Genomic DNA, 24,269 nt, shown 5'->3' on the forward strand with positions numbered 1-24,269 from the left:
GAGAGCCTCCTTAAAAAATAGTAAACGCTTCTCAAAAGAAAAAAAAAAAAAGGGAGAAAAAAAAAAAGAGAGGGTTATTTACAAAACGCACATGGAAATACAGTATTGACAGAGCGTGGCTGGCAAATCAACATGATTTGAATAGAGAAAGGACTATGGCACGTCTTGCTCGAAAGCTCGCACAGCAGCCTCCTTCGAGTGTCCCCGGGGGAAGACAGCTCCTGCCATCTGCGTCGCTTTTCCCTCCCCACCTCTCCTCCCGCCCTCCCCTCGCCTCTCCACCCCTGCACTTCTTGCCAGGTCCTTTTTACACTTGGATGACCACCGTGCTGGGGCTCTGGAGCCGGGTTTTGTACTGGTCTAGCCAGCTTCTCAGCTCCGAGATCTTGTAGCCCTCTGGTCCTCTGCCTCCCTGGTACATCACCTTCTCCTCCTGGATGATGTAGAGCCTCTCGAAGTAGGCACCGTAGGCGGCGCTGGAAGCATTGTCCATGGTGTCCACGGCCAGGGGGCAATCGGGCGCCCCTTCCCTCATCAGCTGAGCTGCCCGCAGCCTGTCCTGGAGGCACTGGTGCTTGGGGATGTTGTAGGCTGCGTCCGAGCTGACCCAGCCGTCGGAGGGGTGTGCTTCTTCGATGTAGACCAGCAGGAAGTCAGCAATGTCCACGAAGTGCGCGGCCAGGCGCTGGAAGGACCTCAGGCGGGCCATGAACGGGGGTCAGGTGCAGCTGCCGAAGTTGAGGATGAGGGGTCTCTTGCCGCGGGCAAAGTCCAGGATGCGGAGCCTCTTCTCCCCGTCCAGCTGGATCACCTCGGGGTTGGGGGCCAAGGAGCCCACGTGCGCTGACTTGAAGAAGTCCAGCTTCTGCCCGTGCCACACGGCTTTCAGCGACTCCAGCGTGAACATGCGGTTGGAGTCGGACACGCAGACCGGGGGGTCGTCGGGGGGCGGCCCCTCGCTGGCGCTGGCCGCCTCCTCCGCCGTGGGCATCATCAGCATCTTCTTCCGAATGCACAGAAAATCCAGGAGCCAGAGCATCACGGCGGTGAGCAGGAAGCGGGGGAAAAGGAGGATGCAGGCGGCCGCCTGGGTGAGCAGCTGCAAGGTGTGAACGCCAAGGGAGTGGAGCATCGCAGCGGCTTGTGCTGTAGGGCGCTGGCTGCCTGGGGGCCCCCACGCACCCTGCTTGCCGGGGTCTGTGCAGCACAGCTGAGATCCCGCTTCTCTTTAAGCCCATTTTATAGTCAGGGATTTAAATGAAAAGTGACTCCACCTCCGGCCAGAACCCGCCCCTCTGGAACTTGAGCCTGGGGATTACCTACCCCTCCACTCTAATGACCTAAAAATACACAGACAAAAGGGGAGAGAGCCCCGGCGGGAGCTGCGAGGGACGTGCAACGAAGCAGGGAGCAGCCGCTATCAGGCACCAGCAGAGAGTCCGAGATAGGGCACCGCCGGGGTCCCCGGCCGCAGATAGCGACAGGCGCTCACAAACAGCCCCGCCAAGGGCGATGCAACAGGCGCAGCCCGACCCCCGGCCCGGCCCGGTTCCCGCACGGGCTGTGCGAGCGCGGAGCCGGCGCCGCGCCGGAGCGGCGAGCGGGAGCGGGGGCCGGGGCCGTCCCGGCAGATCCTGCAGGTGACAGGGACGGACCGCCCGCACCGCGTCCCTCCCGGCGCCTCCCTCCCCTCCCCGCCCCGCCGGCCCGGTCGCCCCCCGGGCACGGCCTCCGCCCCGCCACACGCCCCCGGCGCCGCGGGGGCACCCGGGGCTCGAACCCGCGGACCCGCCGCGCCCGCATCCTCCCGCCGCGGCGGCGGGACGGGAGGCGGCCGCTGCCCCCTGCCCGCGGGCAAGCGGGGGCCCGAGCCCGAGCTCCCGGGCCCGAGCCCCGGCAGCGGCGGCCCCCGGTGCGGGGGATGCCAGGTGGGCGCGGGGCGGCGGGCGCTGCCCGGCGGCGGCGGAGGGGCGCGGGGCGGCGCTCCGGCCGCTAGGGGTAGCTGTTGCCCGAGAAGCCGCGGCGGCGGCGGCGGGGAGCCGCGGGGCCCCACCGCCCCCCGGCCCGGAGGTGTCCGCCCCCCTCCCCCGCCCCTCCTTGCCCTGGACGGAGGGGGCGTCTCCCTGGCGGCGGGTGTCCCCTCGCGGGGGGAGCGTGTGTCATCGGCCGCCCCCTCGGGAACGAGGGTCGCCGCGGGGAGCCCCGGGGTCGCAGAAGGCTGCGGGGTGGGGGCGGGCTGGCCCCGGGGCTGCGGCTGTGCGCCGGGTGTGAAGGCGGGGCCCGGCCGCCCTGCGGAGCGCGCTCGACGCCGCATGCCCGGGAAAGATCGTCCCGTCCCGTCGGCTTCCGTCCCGGGGCTTGCGTCCCCCCGGGCTTCTCACAGCTCAGCCGCGACCGCCCTCTCCCGCCCCGCGGAGCTGGGGTCCGGCCGGTGCTGCGGGGGGGTCCCAGGACGGGTGGGCAGCGGGGATGGTGGAGGTGGCAGGGGAGCGCTGCCTTTGCGATGTCCTCCTGTTCGCTGGGGGTCCTGCTGCACCCAGGCGAGCTGTCAGTCAGGGCAGACTTACGGAGACCCGGGGGGCAGCAATATTTTTTTTTTTTTTCTGTTGCCAAGGGAAGTATAAACACAAGGTTCTGATGTGAGTGGGTCTAGCAAAGTCCTTAAACGGATGGCTGAAGTGTCACCTCACGGACAAGGTCAGGTAGACCTATCTACTGTCCACAGAGCGGACATGCCAGGGCTGGTTTTAGGTTGCGTGGGCTGTGTGTCAGTAGCAAAGTGCTTGCAGTCTGCAGAGTTGAGCACACACTGGCCATCTTCAGTCTTCTCCCAGCCAGGAGGAATTTATGGCCTGTAAATTCCTTCTTGCTGGACTAGATGGAGACCCGTCCCAGAGGTACGGAGCTTAAATCTAGTTTGGTGTATAGACCCAGCCCTGGACAAAATACAGCAGCTCTGCTCACAGCCTTGCCACTCCGTTGATGCAGAGTTCCCAACTTGCAGAGTGCACATCATTTCCTCACCAGCTCCTTTGGAAAGGGATATTAGTGGTCCAAAATGCTGAACACTGCCCTCTGCTATGCAAATACGACTTGCATCCCAGAGCAGCTGCTCCAGATGCTGCTCACCCAGGTGCTTGCCACGCTGACTTTGGGGACATGGAACCCAAACATTCAATGCGTGTATGGGTCCTGAGCCCCCGTTTCTGCCTGTGGCCGACGCCAGGTCTCTGGCTCCCAGAGACCCCGAGGACCTGCAACTCCCCCTGGGTGCAGCCCGCACAGCTCCAAATGTGTCTGTGCGTGTCTCCGTGCCTCCTGTCTAACATCTGCAAAATGGAAAAATTAATGCTGAGTCTCCTCATGGGAGTCTAGGCAGCTTACTTCATTTTTATGTAACTTGTTACGAGAACTCTGAATAAAAGGCAAAATTAAAATCTCATTTTATTTTTTCTTTATCTGGTTCCGAATAGGCTGTTTTAGAGCAATCTAATCAGGCGCCTGGTTTGCAGTCCCCCCCTCTCCCCCCCCTCCCGTGCATCGTCTTTAGTTGGTGTCAACAGCAAGTGAAGGGAATTCAGCGTGTTAGGATCTGAATGGAAACGTATGCTCCAGTCCTCATAAAGCCACGTTCACACACTAGCCCGATTAATAACTTTTTTGGCATTCTGTGGTGCTCAGTCCAGGGAAAATTACTGAGTAGATATTTACTATATTGTCAAACTTATTTTGAACTCTTCATGTGGGCCTCTCACCACCTCTCTGTGCAGTTATGCAATCTTGAAAACCACAAATTAAAGCCTCTAAACAGACGCAATAACAAATTATGGTAGCTCTGAAGAAACCCCCAGGAAAAAAAATTGATCTCTCAAAGCGACCTCTTCAAACTATGCTGACAGACAAAAGCCTAAATAAACAGATGGGTTTGCAACCCTGAATATCAACAAACTTTGCTCTACTAGATCACTCAGAGATATTCCGAGGTAAAAAAAGTATTTGGTCTTATATAGCCTATTTGTAGCTGGAGAGGGACTTTGGAAATGACTTTTTCTCCATTCCCTGGAAACAACTTTGCTTTGTTTTTGTAGCTTGAAGGGAACTTTTGAATTGGGGTTTCCTATTCAGCTGTGGATAGAGCAGAGAACCGAAGCATTCTGCTACAGCAGCCCACCGCTCCGCTCTCCTAGCAGAGGAAAATTCAAATATAACCTGAGGCCGCTGTTTCATAGCGAAGCGGCGGCTCTGCGTGGCCCTACAAGCCACGCACCGATGCATTCAGTCAAAGTACAGCACTCCTGTATTTATCCAAAACTCCGTGGGAAAGGGTGGAATTCCTTCTGCAGCCCTTTGGTTCTCGGGAGGTTTGAAGTGACGTGTCGCTGCTGTTCTCACTTCTGTGTTATGCTGGACGGTTTTCAAAATCATGTGTTTTCACTCCAGTAAACCCTCTCTCTACTTCACAAGGGCCATACCTCTCGGTCGGATCTTGGATTATTTTTAGGTATGTGAAGGTAGTCGATCTTTCTAGGAATCTGTATCGCTGCTGCTAATAGTGTGGGAACTTGTGTCTTCCTGCGTACTGAGGAGTTCATCGAATATATCCTCAAATACAGGATTTACAGTGGCACATCTGGTTATGGGTGGTTTTTACTCTTCTGCATGTGGTCTGTGGTTCAGCAGTCACTAACTTAAATATATATAAGTTTGTGTGTGTGTGTCCGCATGCATGCACATACAGGGTTCAAATTATTTCCCTTTTTGAGAACTTTATAGTTGTAGTTTTTCTTCGTTTGATAAATGTAATTTATAGCTCTGTTAAAGTTCTTTTCGTAAACAGGAGCTACAAAATAAATTCAGCAACTTATAAAAACAAAACCTCAAAAAGCTGAAATTGAAAACATCGGGTCTGCTTTGATGTAGAGGATGTGTTGAAATGGTATATTTACATGTTTATTTTCTATTTTATAATTTCCTGCACAAAGGCACGCAATACTTTCTGACAGGAAACTAAATGTATTTTGGAAGAGTTCCACCTCTCATGTCGTCTAAGCTACATGTCATGAATGCGTTAGAACAGAACTTTATGTGAAGGGAACGAAAAAGACTTTGCTGAAGTTTGGATCTGGCCCTGAAATAAGAGCTGGACGATTTCTTCTCGTGTAAGCAGCTACCCAGTGACTACAGAGAGGAGCAGTAGTGCGGTGGTAAATTACTCACCCGTCTGGTGTACGTAAGAAGTGGGTAAATGTCATATTGCTGAAATCGGAGGTGAATAAACTCCATTTGCAGTTGTTTGCTCTTGGTGACACCTCTGCAAAAAAGTTACCGCAAGCTGGAGTCTGACTCGGGACCTACATCCCTATTAATCTTTCACCACTGTTAGATGACACCGGCTTTTCTTTACCTCCCTCCCATTTTTTTTCTTTCTCCCAAATATATATATATGACTCAAAAAAACCCATGCAAAGTCAAGCACCTAGACAATGCTTTGAGTAGCTTTGAGAATTGAAAGAAAAAAGTGCCATGCCGCAGATTGGTCTATAAAATCACGAACAGAGCCACGGACTTTGATTCTCCTACCCTACCCTGGCATTCTCACCTTTGAATACATGACAAATATGTCATATATGACAATGAGGTTCCTTGCACTGAACCTTTTAAAGATTCCTCCCTGCCCTGCTACTTCTTGCTGACTCTGGGTTGAACTGGGCAGGAATTGTTTAATTTGGAGGGCGGAGCGATTCCACAGCTACAGGTCTGTTAGGAAAACAGTCAGGTCTTGCCCTGAGAAAGTGGAAACCAGCATTTTCTTGAGTCTGTGAGCCACCTACCAAAGCTTTGCAGCGTGACCGTGTGTACAGCTCCCCTGATGTGTTAATGGGTTTCTGCACCTGCCTCCACTCTGCTGCTCACCAGTGCCCCTGTTGTGCTAGCAGCCTCTCAGGCTGTGGGAGAAACTAGATATCCAAAAGGTTCTGCATTAAGGAATTCTGGTTTTAAACCCAGATGATTTTGGTGGCTGGGTTTACATTAGGACCCCTAAAATAGTGTGTGTTAGCACAACTTAATGGTGCAACTTGATGAATGCCAAAAGGTGCGACTTTCCACCCTATTAATCCTTTTGCACTGTCTTGTGTGATCCTGCGGTGAACTAAGGGGGCAGAAAAGCTTGGCTTTAGAAAAATTAGTTATTTCCTGACAGGTTAGTTCCCTAAACTGGCTCGTGACCAGAGACCCTTGAGTATGCGCACGTCATTGTGCAAGATATTGCTTCAGATGTTATTAGTAACTAGTGTTGAAAGGCCTTATGTGTATTCTCATAAATAATGAGGATTCTATCCTTGAATTTATCAAGCCTGGGCTAATGAAAAGAACTCCTAATCAAGGGAGGCAAGTAGTGTATCACTCTCGAGGAGGCACATCGAGCATAAGGACCTTGAGGATGGTACTAATCTACACATTTTGAGAAGTTTAGCCAATTTGGCAGGAAAGTGAAAATTCTTAGTGTCCTAAGCTGAGCTACCTTCATTATAATACTAAAAATCATGCCTATAGGTCAAGAAGACCCTTGTCCAGGTGAAGACCCTTCCCTTGAGCCTGCATGGTAGCTATAACTTGATGGTGTAATCGTATGTTAATTGCTAACAAATCAAATATAGGTAGGAGCTACTAATATAATGATGTTGTAAAATGTGTATAAAAATCATATGGAGAGCTCTGATGTGTGTGCATGATAGGAGGAGAAATCCCCCATGCACCTGGTGCTGTAAATAAACAAATGTTGGCTTTCTAAACTACAACCCTAGTTTGAAGAGTGACAGTTTTGTTATGGGTTTTGGTAACAGCTTCACCACAAGGAAAATGTACAAAGTCTTACCCTTTTGTGCAGTGGAAGAGCATAGGAGATGAGATGTACAGGAGGTGACAGTGGCTGTCACAAGGTCCTGCTGGGCAATGTAGCCGAATGGGGTGCACAGCCGGCTTCTGGGGTGAGCCAGCAATGTCAACTTCAGCAGCAGCTGCTCACACGCTTCCTTCAGCAGTAGGAAATGAGATTATCCAGAACCCCCCGTGCCAAGCACATCTCTGCTACCCATCACGCAAACTGCTCAAAAGCTGCAGTGGCTCAAGAGCTCAGGCTGGACCCCCTGGTAGTTGGGTATAATTATAGTCGTCTGAACGGTTTGCTCTGCAGCAAAGACAACAGTCTAGTCCAGAAGTGGAACCCCACGGAGTTATACTTAAGCGGCAACTTTATACAGAGTGAATACAGATGAAGTCCTTGGCAGAAAGAGAAAAGACTTCTTCCATTGTCTTTGTTCACACCGGCTTCAGGTGTGATGCAGAGGAGGATGAGGAGATGCAATTTGCTTGAATCTAAGTCTCCCCTAAGAAGACTGTAACAAAATTCACCACGTGCAGTGTTTTATAACAGAGTAAACATACTCTGCTATATGACAGCAAATTTCAATACACTAACACCATTTAGAAAGGTGAGAACAGCAGGCTGATAACTAAGGTTAGTTTTTCATCTTTCAAATGGCAGCACAGCGAGAGTATTTTCTCAAAATGTTAAGAGGATACTTTTGAGTTGACAGACTCAAGGCTTTGTTGGGGTAAAGGAAACCCCATTCTTTTGAGCTCCTTTGCCGTGGGGAAGTCTTACTGCTGCCTGGCAGCCTTTGTTACAGGCTGATTCTCAGAGCCCCCAGGTTTGTGTGGTGAGAGCCATGAGGCATCAGTGGCAAAACTCCCGGCACCTTCCTTGTGATGAGGATGTTGCCCAAGCCATGGAGCATGATAAACAGACAAAAGGAGGGCGGTGCGATTTCCTTCATCTCACTTTCCTTAGCGAGTGCAGTAAAATATAAAGAATTTAAAAATAATATCACTTAATAATTCGCAGGTTTTCAGGCGATTGCCTGTGCCCTGCCTGAACTGACATGCACGTTTGGATTTTCAATCTGTAACAGACTCAGAGGGGAAGGGAGGAAAAATAGCATTTAAAAAAACATTTATTCAAGAAAAATCTTTAGGGATCATGTCCAGGATAATCTTTTTCAGGGTGACCTTCATTTTCTACAATATAATGGTTTTACCCAGCAGTGGTTTAATGGTTTTGAATAAGCTGTAGAGTGGAGGAACAAATAGTTTAGCAAGAATGGAGGAGTTCACTCTCCCCAGAAAGGCAGCAGTACCAGCCCACTTTTGAATATCAAACAGAGATGATTAATCTACTGACCTTTTATCCCCAACATCACTAAAATGTATATTACATACATAACGTGATCTGGTTTTGTGTGAATGATCGCTTTAAGCATGACAGACCTGGTCCAAGCACGTGGCACGGCAAACAGGAGGCTAGAAGGCACCACCGCTGTGCGCTTAGGCTCTCATCAAATAACTCGCTCGCTTCAAGCCTTTTCTTTGAACATAAATGTTTGTGAAGTTTTCCAGTGATTTTTTTTCCTGGCGTTTGCCCCACAACTCTCATTATTTTTAGCCATGTAAAATGGCATTATGCAATTGCTGAATTTTTTTTCTTTCAGCCTATGATGATTTATAAGCCCTAATTTCCAGGATACTTCCTTGAAGTTACCTTCTCTTTGTGACCTCAAGATTTCTCTTCCCAGACCTTTGGTATTTATTTTTACTATTTCTGTGGTTGGGGTTTGGCAATGCTGTTTTGGAATAATGACTAAACATACATAAGAACTGGAAGGAATACACATCTTAATATCCTAATTTAATGCGTGGCTTGTTTATCAATAGTAGAAAGAAATTTCTGGACAGGTTTGACACATCCTAATAATAGGCCTCTGCAGCCAGATAGAAAGGTTTTGATGAATCTGAACTGCAAGTAATTCTTCACTTGTTCCAAAATAGATGCAATTTGCTTATTTTATATTGCAGTGCAGTATTTCTTTCCCAAACTTTGCCCAGAAAGAATTGGAAGTGGAAGTCACTTAGTTTGGACAAGTACGCATTGTTTATACGGAATATTTTAATTGACATAAAATTGTGTAAACCTGCTAGCTTCTCTGCTCTTGGATGAAGAAAAGACCTTTGGCGTTACAAGGCCCTGAATTTCTGTTCTATTTTTTCCTTTTATGCAGGAAACTGCAAATAATTTAATGGTCAGATGAAATTACTCAGCATTTTACTCAATTGTTGAATTTTCCTCATAAGCAGTATATTTTGCTTTTAGCATATATCCAGTAATTTTTTTAACTGGCACCTTCTGGTGATCTTTTCACTTTCTCTGTGTATTCATATTTACCTTCATTGTTTATTTACTTAGGATTAATTCCTTCCCTACACAGCCTACTGTGAATAAAATGTTCCTCTGAAAATGATTAATTTTGCACTTTGTTTACAGAATAGTCTTGCAATGTTGTATCTGATACTCATTAGCAGGAAAACAGAAATAAAGGCAGAAGCATTAGTTCTCACCACAAATCATTTTGAATTCACTGGGATCAGGATCTGACCCAAAATGTTTAGGTTAGCTCAACAGCTCAAATCGATTCGAAGGGTCTCAATGTTTATGCCTAACAGCGCGTCCTCCTATGACTTTTTATTTTTAGCTGTTCAACAGTTCTTACTTTCTGTGAATTTTAAAGTTATTCTTAGACGAAGCAATACAGTCTCTTCACAGGGAGAAACTGTGACAAGCCTCGCTATGTGATACAGCTCATCAGTTCATACGGCCCATCGTTTCCACCTGAAGATCCAGTGAAAAAAAAAAAAAACCCAACCAAAGATTAAATGGGTACTTCAAACTTAGATATTAAATTTTAGTTTCCAACTCACTCTTCTCAGTGCATTAATTATTGTGGATACCTGGAGCGGTCCACCATCCTCTCTGAAACTTAATTTAAGTGCCACAAATTGCCTCTGAATATTCGTATATGTGCAAACCTGCTTCCCAGAATCCAACTGAACTTTTATTTCTGACATTTTAATAAAATTGATTTTGTGAGAGTACTAATCCCTTGCTACTAGTTCTTACCTGAAACCAAGTTTGAATTTCTTGAAACAAGAATATGGTGCTTTTTTAATAAAGGTATTCACAGCCCCTTTTTAAAATGGGATTCATATCCAAAGCGGGGAATGCATATGCGAATAAAATGGATCAAAGAAATGTAAGCCCGCTCGTAGAAAGGAGAAAGAGCTCTGAAATGCGTATTTATTACAAACAAACCCTGGATTTACTAGGAACTGAGGGTACATTTTTTTAAGAACAATTATGTTGTATTTGGAAAACCTGACATTTTCTTTCTTAACTAATTTTAATTGGCACTATGCTCCCACTGAGCCAAAAAAAATGGAAGACAGCAGCAAAATATAAATTAAAGTAGGAGTAGAGTATCTTAGCTGATGAAAGCATAGATAAAAGGCTCTGAAACCTTTCTTACAAATACCTTCTTCAAAACGGGGTGGTCCTCAGGCAGTGGTGGCCTGTGCCTACTCCTTGGCCTCTTTTACAGTCATTGACATTGCGCTGCCAATGAAGCAGCTGTCACTTTTTACCAGCGTAACGCCTGCCAGCAGCCAGCTCAGAAGAGCTGCTTTTAATTAAATTCTTGATTTCAATTGGATTTTGCTTTGCAGTTCACAGCTAATGGAGATTTGTGGGGTGGGGTCTCATAGGGCATCTAGGAGTGTTTCAGACACCTCCGTGTTAGAGATCTGTTCAGAAACATCAAGCATCACCTTAAAATTAGTTACGCTTTTGCCCCCATTATTTGCGAGAGCTCCTGCAAGATCTCACTGCTGTAATGGTTAGAATTATTAATTTTGCAGATTAAATGTATCTATGGCAGATTTACAGCGGTTGTTCATGTGCCAACATTGTCTTTTTGCTGAGGCAGTTTTCCTGCCTCCCCTTTCTCCTTGTGTTAAGGCATCATAGAATCATTTAGGTTGGAAAAGACCTTTAAGATCATCGAGGGCAGTTCTCTTCCCTTGGCCACCACCCCAGTGGGGTTACCAAACCACACTCTTGTGGGATGTGTTGGCACCGATGGGGACAGGCAGGTTCAGGCTCTCTCTGCCAATGATCTGAGTGAGCTGGGATGCGAATTGGCCTTGTCCTGGTGCCTATAGGGCTATGGCAGTGTAATGCTAAGCCTGAGCTGGTGAGTCCTGCTGGAGACTTCATTAGCACCGCGCTAATTCAGTCTATCTAGATTCTGGGCCAGTATGAGGCCAACTGAGGCTCACATGGGTCTGCACCTGTTTATTCAGATGTGCTCACAGTCTCTTCTCGTGAGATGGATTTTCCATTTCTCAGATCCTCCTAGAAGCAATCTTCTGCACCTGTTTCACGTCAAGTCCATTTTCCTGCATCACATACGAAGAGATTAATTGGAGAAAAAGAGATGGCTCTACCCTCTCCTCTTTTCCTTGTGTTGGCACTGCTTGGCACAGCATACGGTCACTGGTTCAGCGCTATCATTCTCATCAGTCTGGTTGACGTCTGGAAGTCACGGACAAACACATATGCAGCTTGACAGCTGAACACCTGGGCAATGAGCGTGGCATGTCGGGGACACGCTGGGTGTACCCTACATGCGCTACGTTATTTGATTGATGCTGCGCACACACTACCTGAAACCCAAAGGACAACTGAAAAGTTTATGTACAGTAGATCTGGAACCTCTCTGCTTGTATCAGCCGAGGCACCATGGAGTCAATCCATCTTGGTGAGCCCAGTACAACCGGAGAGCACCAGGCTGTTTGCTCTCTCTCTGGCCATCTGCATTGTTCACGTTTCCCACAGGCTGGATTTCCTGCTCATGCGGTGCATGGCATGGGATTTCCCAGACACAAACATGGGAGCCCAGGCACATGCTCGGGGGCCGTGTGACAGGGCTGTGGCTGTGGATCTCCCCCATATGGAGCACAGCTGTGTCTGTCCTTGAAAGGAGTGACCTAAATTTTACACAGTATTCCAGTGACGTATGACCGGCACATCCTTCGCTGCTGGAAATACCCTGTGTGTTTTTGAATTGTACTTGTTTACCATAGCTGCCTCTCTTTAGGGGCTCGTGCTAACCATCAATTTGACCGAACCATCTAGAGTTTTCTCCTCCATGTGCAGCTGGCAAGTGCCCAGTTTATAGTGACATTTTTTGCTGCCAGCTTCATGAAATTGAGTTAGGCAATTCTGGATTTCATCCTGTTTGCACTGCTTCAGTCCTTGAAGTCATTCGGTTCTTCCAGGGAAATATCTCAGTCCTGTTCTGTACACCCACAGACCTCATAAGCTCATTCCCAATTTTTGCACCCGCGTTTTCTATGTCATCTCTGCTGACCATATTCTTGTAATGACGTTTGATGCTGATAATCCGCAGACAGCAGATAACGTTAGCTGATGTAAACCGTCACAGCTTTTGCTATCAAAATAATGCTGGTAGTGTTTCCAGCTAAGGTTCCGCCAGAATGTAATTAGAAACGTACCTTTAAAACGTGGCATTTCTTTTAACTACTGTAAAGATCTCTTAAAAGAATTCAAAAGGCTTTGCTTAAAAATACCACCATAGAATCATAGAATCATAGAATGGTTAGAGTTGGAAGGGACCTTATGAAATAGCTACTTAGGCCAAATTAACACTAAGAGCGTATCATAATATTGAAAGTATTAAAATATTAAGGATTTATTTTTCCATTATTAGGAATATTCCCCCTTGCTTAACTCTGCTGTGTTTCCTATATGCAGATGGCCCCGGTTATCATGATAAATCACACTCCTCTTTCTCAAGTGAGATGCCAGAGAGATATTGCAACAAGCACTTGCTTCTTGGCTTGACATCAGTCCCTTTCAGCAGTGGCTTTGGAGCTGGCCTTTAAAGCAGTTCTGTTCTGTTACTGGGTGTTAAGTTGCTATCTTCTCTATGCCACAAGGGATGTCTTCCCCCAGCGTTATTCCCATCCTATCTCTCCAGCTTTATGGCTGAGAAGAAAACCTAAGAAATATAAATCAAATGCAATAGTGCATCTGAAAGCAGCCTAGGTAACAACTCCAAGAGGTAAAAACTGGGCCACATCTCACATATATTCCGTCCTGGTGATTTAAGTGTTGACATTGTCATGGTGACAATTAAGAAGCAAGAAGGGGAGGATCCTAGATCTGTGTGGTTTAATGGGAATATTTTGGTGCTAATAGTCATCTCGTCAAGAACCACCCAAGCTTACGCCTAGCAGGCTCCGTGGGTAAGACCCCATTTTAGGGGGGAACCAAGCTGGAAGAGCACAGGTACTGAGAAAACAGGAACAGGTCCTGTACTGACCAGTCCTGTTTTCCATGAGTGGTGTCTCATCTGGGAAATGTGGACAGATGTTGTTTAACTAGTGAGGGCCATCATCACTTTGGCCATTTGGTCTTTGGTAGGAGATGGTTTGGTTGCCCAGAGAAGTTGTGGATGCCCCATCCCTGGAGGTGTTCAAGGCCAGGCTGGATGGGGCTTTGAGCAACCTGCTCTAGTGGAAGGTGTCCCTGCCCATGGGACGGGGGTTGGAACTCAATTATCTTTAAGGTCCCTTCCAACCTAAACCATTCTATGGTTCTATGTTTCTATGATCAAATTTGAGCATGTGGCAATAGGAGGCAGTGATGCAGCCACCAGCATTTAATGATTCACACTTTTGAAGGTGTTTGGAACTTTTTCTAAGCTATAATCAGTCAGAGAAGGACTTTATGAAATATTTATCCTCCATTCTGTGTGTAAAAATGATTTGCTTTATTTGGTGTTTGATGCACTGTTTTTTCCATTAGGAAAGCAAACTGTAATTTGTTAAACACCTGCATGGAGGTATCCCAAAATGACCTGATATGATGAATACTGTTATAGACTGTAGTTGAATAGGTGCTTCTTTTCCCAGCCGTGGGATCTCTGGAAACTGAAAATGTTCTTTCTGAAAAGTTCTGGAACCAATTTTTTCTCTTACAGAGAGCTTTCTAGTAAAGAATTAAAGTTGCTTAAGTATATTTCCTTGCAATGAACATTCTAAAAATAAGAAGGGATGATAAATAAGGTGACATTTATATTCAGTGCAGTGTTCATTGCCATCAAATTCCATAACCACAGCCTTCTTGTATAGACATTCAATTTAACAATACATCACCTTTGTTTCAGCTTTTGAATAGCTTTGAATAGCTGAAAAATCCTCTTGTAATGCTTGCCCTTGGCCCCCAATAACTTGCTGTTTGCTTGAATTACATATGATGAGTAAGCACTTGAAGCCGTGTACATCTGTACATGTCAGTAATGTTTGTGTAAGGTTTAATTTAGCACCGTATATTATATTGCAGCCTTCACTTTCTGGTAAAGGTGATGTGAGGAAATTGTTTTGCCAAGTAAGGACTGCAAAATACATTACTAACTGTATGTTATTTCAATGTACCATTTTTTAATTCTAGATGGATTTTTGCCATTCTAGGGCTGAACATTGTAGTGTTGGACTTCAGCCTGGGCATTTGTGTCTCGAAGCACATGGGGATGACCGTACTAAAGGGGTTACTAGCAGTGTTCTGGCAGTTCAGATATGTTATGTATTGGGGGTGAAGTCACTCCCTTCTATATAAGACAGAGTAGTTGTTTGAATGCAGCATTTGTCTCCCTGTGCGCATTTGAAGAATGCAAATTTTTACTTCCTCTTCTGCTCTAATTGAGTTGTGTAAAACTGTCCTAGAATTTGCCATATTTGTAACTGGATAGTGCTAGAAATGTGTGTGCAGGTTCCCAAAATGCAACTTTTCTCTTGAAAATATGGGGGGGGGAGCGTGTGTTAATTTTTTGTGTTTTTTTTTTTTTTTTTATTTTGGCGGGAAAAATGAAGTGCATTAAATTTGTTTGGCATGGACTTCAAAATGTCATGGGAAACTATGAGTAATCTGAGGCACTCAAGGTTTGACTAAGACGAATTTTCAAGGCCATACTGAGAGATAACATTTTTTAAAAGACTGTTGGAAGTCCTGGTCCAAGCTGGCATGCCTTAATTGTGGTTGCATTATGAATGGTGTGTGAGAAACGGCAGAAACTGATGTAAAGGGTGTGATTCTCTTTTCATCGGTATTGCTGCAATCATTAAAAGTTTATCAACATCATTTCTAACTTTAGCAGCATCTCAGTCTCCATCTTTGAGTCCTGCACTTCTTCCTGTTACGCATTCTTCCCATGATTTAATATCATTTCTCCAAAGTGTCATTCCTCCAGACTGTACCATAATAAGCACGGGAAGATGTACATCTGCTTGCGGACCACTGGAGACCAGTCTTCACCCAGATGTAACTGCAGACCTACTCAAAGACAACTCCATTAATAGCCACAGATCCATAGTTGCTGAGTGTCTTATGTGCTTGTCCAAAAGGAATTCACTGAGGCTATCAATGAACTTCACTCAATAACCACAAGTTCATAACAAATTTTGACTATTACTAATACAGTACAATACAAATGAATGTGTTAACAGTGCAGTTGTTGTTTGAAAACAGCAGTATTGCTTATGAAAGAGCAGTTTCTATTTTCTGAGTACAATTTTCACACATTACTATTCATTTAAAGTGAAATAGAAATGAATAGCCACCCAGGCTTTGCAATCTGGATGTTTAGTATGTCTGTTATACATCTATTTTTTTATTTTAACTTCTTCACTGTGTGTGTTTCTTCTCTCACTCGGTCCCCATTAATATCCTTCAGAAATAATTGTTTTTTTTGAAATATAACTTCAAAAGAGAAACGAGACTTTCCCAGCATGCTAAAATCTTGGGTGGTATACATTGTTGTCACTAGTCATATAATTTAAAATTAACACCATTGAAAAATGCTGCTTTAAAGCTTCTATTGAAAAATCATAACATGTAAGGGCAGTAGGGTTTTTTTGCTGACCTGGATTTACATTTGTATAATGTACAGTTGATAACTGGTGTGATCTTTTGACAGATTGATTACTCTCCTTCAGTATGCCCCTTGTTTTGTATCCCATTATTCACTCAAAGGGCTTAATTAAATGAATCAGAGTATAAGCACATATTTGCTGCAACAATCGCAATTCCCCATAGATGATTTTCTTTGGCTTGTCTTGCTGGGATTTCCAGGAAAGTTCCCAGAAACTGTTTCACAGAATAGAGGGATTTCTCTTTTTAAAACCCTTTTTGGTGTTACACAAATTTGAGCCCAGAAGAGTTTAATTTTTGAGAAATAACCATGAATACTACATGCATGTGTGCCTCTATAATAACAAAATCTTCAGAATAAATTGAGTTTAAGTTGAATCTTACTTGATTTCTGTGGTTGGCTTTGGAAACATTTGGTAGTTATTTTCCATTGAAATTCGCACCCGCTTGGGGCAGCAATATGTTTAAGTGCTTCTCCTGTTATTTCTGCTCTGTAATCTTAATTTTAAAACTAGTTTTCCATTTTTTTTTCCTATTTGCTGTGTGTTGTGTGTACTTATCTTTCACATGGCTATAAATAATTCTGCATTTGCTATTGGTGGTCTTTGTCCTAGTGTGCATGTGTGTTGAAGGGCTACAATATATAGCCCTGTAAAGAGCATTGTTCTTTGATTTTGGGAAAGAGAGAAGGAGGGATTCTAATTTACATCCCTATCGCTGAAATGAAAATGTGGCCTTTCCATTCAAGAATGTGGCTGTGATTTTTCAAAATGACTTGTAAGGCTTAGATGTCTTCATTTATGGGTGGCTAAACTGGGACATTTTTAAGAAACAAGTTTTTAGAGAACAAGGTTCAGTGTTACAGAAATTTCAACAGGACAAGGTGGCCCCAAAGAACCACTAAAGCTCCCAACTGCTGACTGTGAGTGCGGCACAGTTCTCTTGGTCTCTGTTGCATTTGTTGGGTCAAAGTGCTTGATTCTGTATTGGACATTAAATAAAGGTGATTCATGCCTCGGTGTACTGACAGTCTGATGACAGGCATTAAAAGAGAGGAGGCACATGAAATAAGTCAAAAGGGAGAAGTTGTTTTGTTATTTTGGCGTTGTTTTTTCTTCCGTTTATTAACATAGAGATTAATTAAAAACATTTCTACGAAAGCAGGTGCAAACTTCCTCTGAGCACGTAGCAGACTGACAAGGTACAAGTCAGCTTGAATCCAGAAGCTGTATCACTGTGTCAGCATGACACTAGCAGGAAATATTAGCTCAGGCAAAGTAACCTGTTAACAGAGCTGCACAATTTTTGTGCCAAAACTGGGTTGCTTCTTGCCAGCCTGGGTAACTAAGGGGGAAGAGTGGCCCCTTACTTCTCACACATTTGCAGACATGCATCCATTTTTGTGAGAATCAAAGGCTTGTTCTGAGGGTCCTCAAATCGGTGGAGATATGGCGATCATCTCTAAGGAGGTCTGTGTCAGGCCTCAAGAGCTCTAACTGGCATTTGTTGCAGCTAAGTGTTATACCTGGGAGCTGATATATGGTTTCATATGGCAAATATAAAGTAAGAAAGAGATCCTGCTTCCAAAACTTTAGCCTGAATTGAGAGGCAGCTTAGATGGAAATGATCATCCAGCCCAGCTCCTTGCCAGAGCAAGATTATATCCTGCAGGCTGTTTTCTAGCCTTTGCCAATCTGGCTATAAAAGCACCAAGCAAATAGGATCCATTACTGGGAAGAGTCTGGGAGACTGTTCCATTGTTTAAAAGACGTCATGCAAGTACATTGTCTTCTGAAATTAAGTATTTATTTTTTTCTTATCTTAATTACATCTTATCCTTGGTTATGTTCTGAGGTACCAAATTAAAATCTGACGTTCTTAAAGTCTATATAGTTGTTGGCTATTAGTTCACCTTTGTGTCCTCAAGCTGACCAACCTGGAGTGTTGGTCACCCCAGGGGAAAGGGCTGAACAGCTGCATGAACAAAAATATTCTATGTCACAGGGACCAGGGCAAGCGATGGCTGTAAAAGTCCTTTCGCCTTCTTCATGTATCATCTGGCCTGCTCTTTCCTAATAAATCAGTTCCTCCATCCCATCACAGCTTTTGCCGTTCTTCAATGAATGTTTGCCAGCAGCTATATCTATGGTAGCAAGTAGTGTGGCTGCTAAGAGTGTGGGGTGAATGCAAAACAGGACCTGTAGAGTAAAATGGTTGATGCCGAGGGCTTAACTTCCACAATTATGCATGCTTTAAGGTTTTGGGGTAGTTCTGGGCTGGTCCTTCAAACTGGATATATGTACTGATTGGAGATCATTAGATGCACTTCTGGAATGCACTTTCTGATATTGTTTTTTCTGAAAGTCTTTGAGTCTGGGACTGCTGTATTGTGTGGACCAGAGTATAATGAGTAGAGATGATCTGGAGACTTCTCCGCTTTCGAAGAAAAAGTGCTTCTAATCTGAACCAAAATGCTAACACAGAAACAATCAGGATCTTTTTGGGAGTGTATTGTCCAGAGCTGGATGCAATGTTATATAGCAGTGAGAGAAATTTGAGCCAGACCTCAGGAAAAGAGAAGTTCCCAGAGAAGCTGTGGATGCTCCATCCCTGGAGGTGCTCAAAGCCAGGCTGGATGGGGCTTTGAGCAACCTGCTCTAGTTGGAGGTGTCCCTGCCCATGGCAGGGGGATTGGAACTCTATGATCGTTACTGTCCCTTCCAACTCTAACCATTCTATGATTCTATGATTCTAAAATGTTCGTAATGATAAGGGCAGCAAAGCACTGTGGAAGTTGAATAAAATACATGATGAGAGTTTTTTAAGAAAAGGCTAAACAAAACAGAATTTGGGAATAAGATAGATTAGTTGTTCCTGCATAGATAAATAGGAATAGATTTGGTCAGTTTATGACATCCCTTCAAGCCAAATTTCCCGTATGATTCCAAAGTGCACCACCATATCTGTTCAGGAGTGATGACCTTTGTATAAACGGCTCCAAAGGGCTTTGTTTTCTTGCTGTGTGACGGTGCAGTCCCTCATGCTATACTTGCAGTTTCTTGCATTTCTTCCACCTGATGAACGTGAGTCTCTTTTTTTTATGCATATTGGTTTCAATTTTTATTTTTCTGTCCTTCCTCCTGCTATTCACTGTATTTTTTTTTCTCTTTCTTGACTGCTATTTTTAATTTCTCCTAGGTTAGCTAGATCATGGAGTTTCACTGATGACAATTTAATCTGCCAGATACTGAAAGTTTTCAATAAAGTTAAATCAAAAATGATGTCTATCAAGTAATCTACATTGCCGGTGATAGTCTACTGTTAATCAGATTTCAAAACACATAGCTGGTTCTCTTCAGGTCAGTTTAAATTCAGGTTCAGATGAGACATAATAGCAAATGTTCTACTGAACAGATGGCATATGATTGTTTCCTGCCATTCATTCATAATTTGGTCAAGGAGAAAACTTCAAATTAATAAATTTGCAGCCATTCTCTTCCTCTATGCTGTACATTATTGTGAATTATTAAGTATCTTGAAACAGAACTGCTTCTCACAAAAGGTGTATTTCAGAGCCAAAACCCAAACAAGTCCCATTCCTAAGCCTCAGATCACTCAAAAGGAGCCTCAATAAATTTGAGCTTTTTTTGCCATTGAATTTAAATGGATGTTAAGGATCTTAACTCACTAAAGTTTGTTTTCAACACCCTCCCTTTTGTATAATGATCTGTTACTTTATGCATTTTCTGCTGTAGCGTATGAAGATCCCAGTGTCCCAAGTGGATTGACCTCTTCAGTGGATGGTATCGATGTGCTGTTTCAGCATAGAGGACCAGTCTAGTCTTGCCTCTTGGCTGCTCCTTAATGCAATCTCTGGGAAAAGGAAGAAGTAGACTCAAGTCCACCCTAGTAAAGTGTTTTAAAATCCAGGTCGCTCATTTCCCAATAATTTATCTTAACATTGACTCTTGCTCAAAAGATAACAAAGATTTAGAGCTCCAAGGCCGTTTCATGTGTGTGCTTTTGTGCTTTATGATGACATTTTAATTAGTAAAAAATACATTTTTCTTTCTCAGATATTTCCATTTTGCTAGGATAACTAGTATTCAGAAAGATTTTTTTGATGTCCAAAATTATCTATATATCCCTAACCCTTTCTTATGTTGAATTTAGTAATGTTAAAAAAGAACAATAAAGGGGAAAAGTTTGGGTACAAACATCAGTTTTGGAATGAAAACATTTTCAGCTATGAGGCTCCATTAGTTCTGCAGTTAGCAAATACTTCAATTGACACTGTTGTCAAACCAAGGACATAAAACTGAGAGTGTGATATGTTATCTGCTGCCAATTACGTAAGTTCATGATGCATAAGTTATTGCAAAAAATAAGGTCATGACTCCTAAACCAACTCCTTTTGAAGTTGCAGTTCTTCATAAAACCTCCCGCATATTTGTATATTTTAGTTGGTTAACTCTTAAGTGAATTTATGTGAGTTCTTATGAAAATGAAGTATTATATGACATTAAAGAAAAAGCAGAACCTTGCATGGGCTACAGGAATGCCATTTTGTCGATATTAAATGCTTATAGAGAGGTGAATCTGTGCAAAACATGGCTTATATTTCCTAATCAAAAAGCTTAATCAAAGTTCCTTATCAAAGAGCTGTTTGAAAAGAAATGTTTTTGACCACCAAGCATAAACATTGAAATTATTATGGAACATTATCTAACGGGTAGGTGAGAGGATTAGAACTCAGCCTCCCCAGTTCTTGTCTTACCTTTTACGTGGTCTTTTATGGTAATCTTACACTAATCACTGATTTTCTGATTGCCTTCATTTATCTTTCGGTGTGACTAAATATGACTAAATGTCATATTTGGTCATATGAAAATAGTATGTAAGTAGTAGACTTAAGCCTTCATTTGAAAAATACGAGCAAAGCTGGGAAGAGTTTCAGAGGAACAAATCACCCCACTCAGAACTGAAACACTGAGGTCCTTTTCATGTCTGGGGCAGAGGTTTCAGGAACTTTAAGAATCAAGCTATCATGATGCTAAAGATGCTTAACACCTTCAGTCAAATGCAAAGGATTTGCCAGAGGATTGTGCAGGATATTTTTTTTTTTTCACTTCAGAAAAAAATAGTATGACTTTCAAATATTATCTCTTTTCAAAATTTGATGGAAGTATGATCGTTGGAGATGATTTGATAAAGCCTCCCCTAGAACAGCTAGTAGTCCTTGTTCTACCTTATTTAGGTCAAGGACTGAAAAACAGGTGTTTTGTACTACTAAATGACTTCATCACAAGGCTTTGGGGTTTTTTTTGTTGTTGTTTGGTTTTTTTTTTGTTTGTTTGTTTTTTTTTGTTTGTTTGTGTGGGTTTTTTTTTTTCCCCTTAAGTTTTTGGGACCTCTCAGCTCCCTCTGTCACCCTGCAACTTACCAAGTTTGTACAAATAGTTACCTATTCACCGGCCTGGAGAAAGACCAATGCAATAGTCCAATGGGCAGTCTAAGTTTAAGTCCTTCTTCCAATTAATGTTTAATTATTTATACAAGGTGAAACAGGTCCAACAGGAGAGAATGAAGAAGCTGTTCTTCAGAATAACTGATAGTTTGGTGGCCAGAAAGCTTGGGATGCAGGATTCTGACGTTCAGACATCTTGCAGTACGGAAACTTGAAATTTGGACTCCAGTGCCACCAGTCAGTGCCTTGATCATATGATGATTATCTGGGAGGGGAGACAGTTTTCTTACTCTTTGATGTATTCCAAGTCTCATCCTAGGCATGAGAACCTTTCCCAGGTGAGAGCTTCATAAGAACTGGTAAGTACCTGCAAGAAGTTCTGGTCTCAACAGAATATAATTTTTCAGTGAAAAAATGGATCACTCTGATGGGTGCAAGACTAGAGTTTTCACAATCATGTAGGTCCAGGGTAGTTTGGCCGTTGTGATGATCCCTCAAAGTCCTGTGTTTGAAGGAGAGGTCAACAAGCAGTGCTGAAGGGTACGAGTCTTGGCAAGCCTGTAGAATGCCAAAGCACATGGCTGCATAAGTGTCAGACTTGTAAATTGTCTGTTGTTACAAAAGTTTAACAACAGGGAAATGGTCGCATACAAACATTGGTTTGGGCATTAGGCTTATGAGTCTTGCTGTTTTTAAACACTTCAGCTGACATGAACCCGAGGCATAAAACCAGGAGCCTGACATATGATCTGTTGCCAGTTGCCTTCAAACTACCATGTCTGATGAGGAAAAAAAGAGAGGAAGTGGATGGAGAAATGGGACAGGTCATCTTGACACTGATAATTAATGTTCCTTAGAAAATAAAAGTTTTGAAACTTTCCTGGAAATGAGGTTTTATAATCTGCTACAATGGCCCACAGGGGGGATGCTGCAACCTACACATATTGACAATTGTGGTATTACCAGGCAATTCATTTTTATGAGTAATTTCCAGAGCAATCCTCAACCATGCAGTCACACATACAGTGCAGCAGTGGACCACAGAAGAAAGGCTCAGCTAGAGGCCAAAGATTATACAGATATGCTAATATTTGAGAAAAGGATCCCAACAGCAGAATGCAAATTGAGCAACAGAGAGGGGGAGAAGGAATGGACTTGACAACAAAGCAGGCTTTGTAAGGATGGATCCAGAGCACCGTGAACTCAATGGAATGATTTCCATTGATTTCTTAAGATCTTGGATAGATCTCAAGGGAACAGAGACACTCTGTCTTATACCTTTCCCCCTCCTTTCTTCATCTGCATGGAAAATACATTCTTCCTTGTTCACAACAAGCATCATTTAGTGACCAAACACCACAATCAAAATGTTGACCATAATTGAGATGTTAGAGCCAAGAATCCCTACCTAAGCAGCTCCAGAAGTGGCTTGACTTTTCCAAGAATTTGCAAATTCTCTAACAGTACCTTCATCTTTTTATTAGACTCAGAATAATCTTATCCCATACTTAGCTGTGCAAATCCACTCTGCTTTCTACTTTAAAACACAGAGAATAATGAAGCAATTGGATCTATAATGTTGTTTCTCTTAAATCCTTCTCCATAAACACTTTTCTTGTAAAGGTAATGACCCATTTAGTCGTCTTCTATTTATGTCTAGTCTAAGTAGTTATAGCTGTTACTTTTAAACAGCTATTAAATACTTCAGTAGTTCTTAAACCAAGCCAAGGAATACTTGGAATAAAAGAACAATGAACAGAGATGACTGAAAATGAAGTTGTAGAACTGAATTTGATTATATATCATACAGAATAAAAAAATTGTTCTGTCAAAGTCCCTGCTAAGGGCTGTTAAAGAAAGTGATATACTTTGTACTAAGTGAGGCTACATAGATCATGAATCATGGCCCCAGGTGATATATCTCCAAGTTCAGTTTGGTTATCTAATTTCAAAATCCTTCCTTCTATGGGAACAAAAAAGTTTGCTGCCTCGTGTAAGTAGTGTTTGACAAAGTCACCCTGCTGTGATAGCAACTCTTAATTCATCCTACACACTGAAGAACATAATTTATCTTAACACTAGGCTTTGAGCAAGGCTAGCTGTGGGGAAGTAGAACTACTAGGGTTTCCTTTTACTACTGAACTCAATTGAAATCTGCAGTCAAGCCAAGCCTGGTTTAAGTACTCTGTTGATTATTTTCTTTAACATGGTGTGAAAGACCAAGGCTGCTTTATTGCAACGGGTGGGTAAGTTACCAGCAAGACATGCTGAGATGAGGAGCTGGTGACAACACACAGAAAGAGAAATCCACTTTACTCCCCATCACTTTGGCGATACAAGGATAAAATTCCTTATAGAGAAAACCAGAACATTTTCACTGAAGAATGCTCGGCAGAGAGTCCTACTGTCTGGTGGATCGCAGTGACCAGGAGGTCAGGAGTGAACGCTTCTAGGTTCCTAAGCAGAAGCCCCTCACTTTCCCCCCTCACACTCCCCGTGATTGGAGTGCCTGCTCCTTCATCCTCCTGTCCACTGGGATGCCACCAAATTCCACAGCCTGAGGATTTACCCATTCCCTTCATTAACATTGAAGGTGCTGGCTTTGGCAGTTCACTCTGTGTTGCTTCCTCCAGGACCCTGTAAGGTAGCATCAGTGGAGACAGCTGTCCTTCATCTGGCCTGAACATGAACACACACAGACAGACACACACAAAAAGCAGGCATTGGCATGTCCTTCTCTAAGGTAATTCTGACCTCAGGGACACAACACCAGCACTGTTTCAAGCTTTGCAACAGAGCAGAAAAAAATGCGGTAGAATTCACTCAAAAGAACTGAAATGAATAAAAAGGCAGTTCTCTGCTATTACAGCACTGGACACTGAACATCAATTCCAGTCTAAA

The 24,269-nt window shown here is 43.7% G+C and overlaps 1 protein-coding gene across 1 annotated transcript; it reads right to left on the minus strand.

The window, feature by feature from the left end:
• Positions 1-307: 307 nt before the first annotated feature.
• Positions 308-1,132, minus strand: DIO3 (iodothyronine deiodinase 3). The gene has a single exon (XM_074149634.1). It carries the CDS (start codon positions 1,130-1,132, stop codon positions 308-310), a length of 825 nt encoding a protein of 274 aa, XP_074005735.1.
• Positions 1,133-24,269: the final 23,137 nt, after the last annotated feature.

This window comes from Numenius arquata, chromosome 6, assembly GCF_964106895.1.
Source record: "Numenius arquata chromosome 6, bNumArq3.hap1.1, whole genome shotgun sequence".
Lineage (NCBI taxonomy): Eukaryota > Metazoa > Chordata > Aves > Charadriiformes > Scolopacidae > Numenius > Numenius arquata.